The following is a 6899-nucleotide window of genomic DNA, read 5'->3' as shown; positions in this document are numbered from 1 at the left end:
GCCCGGCCTGGGGGCCGGGCGGCCGGGCGGCCGGGCGCGCGCCGCCATCTTGCCGTACGGGAGCCGCGGGGGCCGGCTCCCACGTCCCGCAGCCGTGTCGCCGCGCGCCCTCCCCTCGGGGCGGTCCCGCTCGCGGCGCGGCGAGGCGAGGGCCGGAGCCTGGCGGCGGCGCGGCGGCCTGAGGCCCGAGATGGTGATCTGCTGCGCGGCCGCGAACTGCTCCAACCGGCAGGGCAAGGGGGAGAAGCGCGCCGTCTCCTTCCACAGGTAACGGGGCCCCGCCCGCCACCGCCCGGCCGGCCGCCCGCGCGGCCCGGCCGGCCACGCCCCCGCCCGGCCCGGCCCGGCCCGGCCCGGCACCGCGGGGAAACTGAGGCCGCGCGTGCCGGCCCGAGGCGGGCGGCCCTCGGTGCGCCGGGTCTCGGGGCCGGTCCCGCGAGTGAGTCAGCGCGGGGCGCTGTGTGACCTTGGCCCGGGCCGCCGTCTCTGGGCCGGGCGTCTCGGGCCACCGCGGCCACCCCGGCGCCCACCGGCGGCCGCTCTGCGGCCACCGGCCTTTCGCCCTTCCGCCACCGGGCACCTACCCCACGTCAACGTGGAGGCCGCCCGGCGCCCACCTTACGGCCGCCACCACCCTCTCTCACCTCCGCCCCGCGGCCACCCTGCGCTCCATTGATTCGGGCTGGCCCCGCCGGTTTCCAGACAGTGTGTCCTGGAGACGCTCTTAGCTTAGTTGTCCTCTTGCGTTTGCTGTGACTTTTGTGCTCTTTCGATCGCGAGGGAGCCTGCCTTGAGTCGAGTGATCAGGACTGGGGCCGAGCAGATGCAAGTTGTGCCTCGAGGACTGACACGCGCTGCCACACGCTCTGCCAGCAGCAGGGTCCCGGCGGTGGCGCCGAGAGGTGGCCCTGCCGCGCTCAGGTGCGTCCCTGGACAGTCGTGCTGGCTGCATCCTGCGCACCAGCAGGGCGAGGCCCGCTGTTCACAGGGGGGGCTTCCCGGGCCCACTCTTGGACCCGGCGCTCCTGGCCGCTTCTTCCTGGCCGGGCCTGGCCCCCCTCTCTGAGGGATTCTGGAAATGGGCCGCTCTCAGCCCGTCCTCTTCCCTCAACTCGCTCCCTGGAAAGCCTCCGCGCAGACACTTGTGTTTGCTGTTTTAAAAACTTGAATCCCGTTGGTTGCCGGTAGTTTCCTTGGGAGTTCTCAGGGGTTTGTTTTCTTCAGTTGTTACAATCTATCAAAAGAGCTGATAGCAGATTGTTTTAGAGGTCAGCCACCGTGCTTTCTGGAGTTTTGCTCAGACCCTGTGTCCGGAAAGTTTTGATACTGCTTTCACAGATGAGGCAAATCAGTGCAGAGTCGCTTCTCTTGGCCGGTATCCATAGTAGTCTTCGCTGGTAAGGGCAAAGGGTATGGGGATCAGGGTCTTGGGGAAATGGGCTCACAAAGCATTGAGGAAGTGTGGAAGGTCGCGTTGCATGGGACTTCCTGGGGCGCGTTAGTATCTGCCTGGCCCTGGTCCTGGTCCACAGTGGCCTCAGGTGGGGCAGAGGCGGCCCTTGGGAGGAACCACCCACCCCACCCCCAGGGCAGAGTTTGGTCTGACTTTTGTAAATAGGGATCTTGTCTAACAACGAAAAGAAACGACTGCTAAGTGTTTTAGTGTTTTCTAGGAGCTAGTTGCTTTTTAAAAGACACTTTCGCTCCTGGCCATGGAAATGTAGTAGAAACCCAGGACTGCAGCTTTGAATTATCCTCAGTTGCTGGAGTCACAGCTCTAGCTGTGAGGGTCGGGCATCAGGCAGGCCGTCTGGGATGCTCTCCTGACCCCTTGCTGGCCAGCGCCTGACCTGGCCCCTAACTAGGAGACCAGCCGTCCCTGTTTTCGCACCTGGCATCCTGCCTCCGAGGCACACCAGGAGGGCAGTTGTGCTGTGCGTTTCTAGGAACTATTCCCAGGGCTTCCCCAAGCCTTTCCTGTAGTCGGACGCTCTCCTGTGCGATCTCTCCGAGCATTCTGTGTCCCTACGGGACATTCACCACAGCCTGGGAGGAGTTACCTTCGTTGTCTGCCCTACAAACTGTGAGCTCCTTGTGGGCAGGTGGTGAGGCTGGCTGGCTCCTATCTCACAATCACTTACGAGCAGAAGGTGCCCCTTACGTTTTTACTTAAGTTTTAAATGAGTGAAGTCAACGCGGCATTGGGTATTTGCAAAACCGCTTGTTTTGCTTTCGTGATTGATAAATTTAGGAGGAGACGTTTAGCTCTTTTTTTCTAATTCTCTGTCATTCTTCCTGCAGGTTCCCCTTGAAGGACTCAAAGCGTCTGATCCAGTGGTTAAAAGCTGTTCAGAGGGACAACTGGACCCCCACCAAGTACTCTTTTCTCTGCAGTGAACATTTCACCAAAGACAGCTTCTCCAAGAGGCTGGAGGACCAGCATCGCCTGCTCAAGCCCACGGCCGTCCCCTCCATCTTCCACCTGCCTGAGAAGAAGAGGAGCACCGGAGGCCATGGCCGCACGAGGAGGAAGGACACCAGAAAGGCCTCGGGGGGCCTGAGGGGACACGCGAGCGGGGTGGACGGAAAAGGAGCTGCAGGTGCGTCGTCGTCCTCAGGTGCAAACCCAATGGCCAAGCCCGGGGCCCGGAAGGTGAAGCAGGCCCCGCCGCAGGGTGAGGCCGCCCAGGAAGCCGCCGGTCGGGAGCGGGCGCCGCAGGCCCCAGCAGGAACTCCGGCCGATGGCTCGGCCGCCGCCAGCAGTCAGGGCGAAGCAGAGGCGTCTGCGGTAGACGCGGGCGGTGAGAGCGCCGCCGCGCCCGACGGAGGCCTGGTGGACAAGAGCGGCATTTCCGTGGATGACTTTACCCCGCCAGGGTCTGGGGCCTGCAAGTTCATTGGCTCGCTTCATTCTTACAGTTTCTCCTCCAAGCACGCGCGCGAGAGGGCGTCTGTGCCCCGAGAGCCCGTTGACCGAAAGAGGCCGAAGAGAGACGTGGAGCCCGGCTGCAGCGGGACCAGCCTGGGGCCCGACAAGGGCTTGGCCCAGAGCCCCCCGAGTTCATCGCTCACGGCGACGCCTCAGAAGCCCTCCCAGAGCCCCTCCGCCCCTCCGACGGACGTCACCCCGAAGCCGGCGGCGGAAGCCGTGCAGAGCGAGCACAGTGACGCCAGCCCCATGTCCATCAACGAGGTCATCCTGTCGGCGTCGGGGGCCTGCAGGCTCATCGACTCGCTGCACTCCTACTGTTTCTCGTCCCGCCAGAACAAGAGCCAGGTGTGCTGCCTGCGGGAGCAGGTGGAGAAGAAGAACGGCGAGCTGAAGACCCTGCGGCAGCGCGTCAGCCGCTCCGACAGCCAGGTGCGCAAGCTGCAGGAGAAGCTGGACGAGCTGCGGAGAGCGAGCTTCCCCTACCTGAGCAGCCTGCTGCCCCTGAGCCGCGGTCAGTACCGGCCTCGCGGCCCCCGCGCCGCCCGGCCGTGGGAGGGGGTTCTCGCCGCGTGGCCGCCGGGCCCCGGGCACCCGCGCGTCTCGGGAGGAGGCCTCGATCGGAGCTGCCCTGGGAGACGGAGAGCCGGGTTAGGACCCTGCCTCGCGCCAGGGCACCCGAAGGGCGTCTGTGGCTCTGAGGGTTCGGCCGATGGGAAGGGAGGCCTGTGCCGGCTGCTGGGGGAGCCAGAACCCCCGGTGCGTGGCTTCCCACCGGCCGGGGGTGGGGGTGGGGCATCCGCTCCTGCACCCCTCACACGAACCACGGTTCCAGCCGAGTTGACCTCTTGACGTGAGTGCAGTAGGCTCAGCAGGCTGTTGGAAAAGCGGTAGGAGACTCTTAAAATCGTGGGGAGTTTCTTTCCATTAGTGTTTTGAGGAATATCCTTGAAGTTAAATCGTCTTGAACGTCAAGTTGCTTTAGTGCGCCTGCTCGTGCTTTCTTTCAAAATAAAAAACCTTAGGGGCGCCCGGGTGGCTCAGTCGGTTAAGCAGCCGACTTTGGCTCAGGTCATGATCTCACGGTCCATGAGTTCGAGCCCGGCGTCGGGCTCTGTGCTGACCGCTCAGGGCCTGGGACTGCTTCGGATTCTGTGTCTCCCTCTCTCTCTGCCCCTCCCCTGCTCGCGCTCTCTCAAAAGTAAATAAACATTAAAAAAAAAAAAATTTAAACATCTATTCAAGTAGAACATATTCTGTCTTATAACAATTAAGATGCTACGGAAACAAGGGGGCTTCAGAAGTGGTGAAAAATCCTATTTCTCACTTCTCTCTGATTTCTGGTCCTTGTTAAAATTTCCTGTGTGATATTTTAGATTATCGTCTGTGTTGTCACACACGTGTCTTTCAACCTACAGGTACAGGCAGGTTGGATATATATTTTGTAAGCTTCTCAGCTACGTTTCTACTTTTCACCTTACCTTTCTACTTAGTACTTGTAAAAAACTGCTTTCTAGATATTCTCTACATTTTGAGTGTTACGTATTTTACCTGTTAAGTATACATGGAAAACATTTTCCTACTTGTTGTTCATGTGATCTGGATCAATATTTGTCTTCCTGGGCGTAACCAACACTTCTTTGGGAAGAGGCTCCTAACGTGACGGGCTGGGACATCCTGGATCCCAGGGCAGCAGCCGCGCACAATATGAAACCAAAGCAAGAAAACGGCCCCATCCTGTGCAAAGTGCACGCTGGGGGAGGGACAGCCCCAGCTGAGGGTCACCGATGTGCTTACTGGTGGAGGTAGACCCGCTCACTACTTTACGGTACCTTCTCCTCCTGGCCAGACTCCCAGGGGCCGTCACTGTTTCGGGTCTTTCCTTTGCTCCATTGAGCAAGGCCGCCTTGTTTCCGCTTCATTAATCCTCACTTCTTTCTGCTTTCTCCACTGTTACTTGGTTTTCTTGGTGGTTCTGGCTCCTGGGGGGAAGAGGGTGTTTCCGGATGCCTGCAGGTGGAGGTGTGTCCGTCCCATTGGCCCGAGAGGATTTGTCTCTTGCAGCCCTCATCGCTGGTCGTTTCTAAATAGTTTCTAATTTCAGTCTGTGTTCCCTCTTTGAGTTATTTAGTAGGGCGTTGACATTTTTCAAGTTGGGGGAGGGGAGCTAATTTTGTTGTAGGGTTTTTTTTTTTTTGGCGGTTTTAAATATTCCATTTCTTTCTTTCAAAATGTGTGTTTTTAATTCCAGCATAGCTGACATACAGGGTTGCACGAGTTTCAGATGCACGGGGCAGTGGTTCCCTAATCGTGTACTTTCTCCGCGCATCAGGACGAGTGTCCTGTCGATCCCCTCCCCGTTTCTCCCAGCCCTCAACCTCCTCACCTTTTTTGTGATTATTTTTAAACTTTATTGCTTTAAGGTCATATTTGGTTTCTGGCCCCTTTCAGGAGTTCGTTGTGGCTTAATATGCAGCTTGTTGTCGTGACTGTTTCGCTGTGGTTTGAGAAGAATGTATCCTCCCCGCTTGTTGGTTCCATGGCTCTCTTGTCTCACTGAGCCTCCGTCTGGCTTGTTAACAGGTCTGTGTCCTGACTCACCGAATCCCTTATCTCGGGGACAGAAGGGTGACGTGCCCATCCTTCCCGGGCGTCTGCTTGGTGCTGCCATGCGTCCCGCGGCCCTGTGTGAGACGCCCAAGTGGTCCTGACTGTTACCACCACGGAATGCCCCTTTCTGTCCCAATTTGAGTATTCTTTACCTGCTTACCTTTGAAAGCTTTTTATATTCCTCTATCTTTTAGCTATATTTTAACCCAATCTGAGAGTGTTTGCGTTTTTTTAATAAATTTTTTTAAACGTTTATTTATCTTTGAGAGAGAGGGAGTGAGAGTGCAAGTTGGGGAGGGGCAGAGAGCCACAGAATCTGGAGCAGCCTCCAGGCTCTGAGCTGTCAGCACAGAGCCTGACATGGGGCTCGAACCCACGAACCATGAGGTCGTGCCCTGAGCTGACTGAGCCACCCAGGCACCCTGTCTTTCCTTCCTTTAGAGTAATCCATTTATAATTGTGATTATTGATAAGTTGGAATCTGTGCCTGTGGTTTTATGTTTTAATTTGTTAGGCTTTTTCGTTTCTTTTTCTGTGCTTCTGGTGGATGTCTCTCGGCTTTCGAAGCTAACTGTCGAAGCCCATCTTCCTGTGGTGCTTAGAGCTTGGGCTGCTGAGTTCCACAGCCCAGCGCCTCCACGCTTCTGGCCCGTCCCCCTCCCCCACCCGCCCGGACTGTGTGTGTCCTCTACTCCCGCACTCAGGTCTCCTGTCCAGGGGCCTAGGGGCCGTAATGAGGTGCAAGCACACGGTTGGTGGGTCACTTCACTCACCACTGTTTGCTGTTTGCTTCCTTTCCAGAAAGAGTTAATGGTATTTTTGTAAGTCCTACCCTTGTAAGATTTTGAGAGGGGTTGAGTTTGAAATGCTGATGCCAGGAAACCATCCATTCTCTCAGAGCTGCCCGTGTGTGCGTGTGTGTGCATGTGTGTGCGTGTGGTGTCAGGATGAGGTCAGGGGTATTTAAAGCCACGATTGAATGGGGTTTCCTGGAGAAGCTGTAGCTGGGGAAGGGGAAGGAGCCAGGCCCGGCCCGGGAGCCGGCTGTTTGCGGAGATGCGGCTGAAGAGGGCCAAAGAGGGCCCCGGAAAGGGAGAGTGAACGAGGGAGCGTGGGGTCACGACAGCCCAGAGGGGAGATGAGGGTAAGCAGCTGGGCTGGACCCAGCTCTGATCAGAGTGGGGAAAAGATGGCTGGGCTCAGCCACATGGGGTCACTGGTGACCGCGGTGTCCTTGGAGCAGTGGGAACACTGCTGGGTCGGTCTAGAGCGGGTGAAAGGCAGCACTGGGACACTTTAAGAGGGTTGGCCGTGAAGGAGTGGACTGTGGGCAGAAACCCCGGGGAACGTGGCTCCAGGG

At 58.2% G+C, this 6899-nt stretch overlaps 1 protein-coding gene across 4 annotated transcripts in view; it reads left to right on the top strand.

The window, feature by feature from the left end:
• Positions 1-117: 117 nt before the first annotated feature.
• Positions 118-6899, top strand: part of THAP4 (THAP domain containing 4) — a 41196-nt gene continuing 34414 nt past the window's right edge. For 2 of the 4 annotated variants that reach the window (XM_030327902.1, XM_030327901.2), the window contains exons 1-2: positions 118-267; positions 2302-3443. In XM_030327902.1, the coding sequence (XP_030183762.1) occupies positions 191-267; positions 2302-3443 (1219 nt within the window). In that variant the 5' untranslated portion in view covers positions 118-190. The remainder of the gene's footprint in view (positions 268-2301; positions 3444-6899) is intronic. The other 2 variants (XM_030327900.1, XM_030327899.1) reach the window with 2 other exon arrangements.

Source organism: Lynx canadensis, chromosome C1 (assembly GCF_007474595.2).
Source record: "Lynx canadensis isolate LIC74 chromosome C1, mLynCan4.pri.v2, whole genome shotgun sequence".
Lineage (NCBI taxonomy): Eukaryota > Metazoa > Chordata > Mammalia > Carnivora > Felidae > Lynx > Lynx canadensis.
Note: the sequence above shows the minus strand (reverse complement) of the source record. Positions and strands in the feature narration are given on the sequence as shown.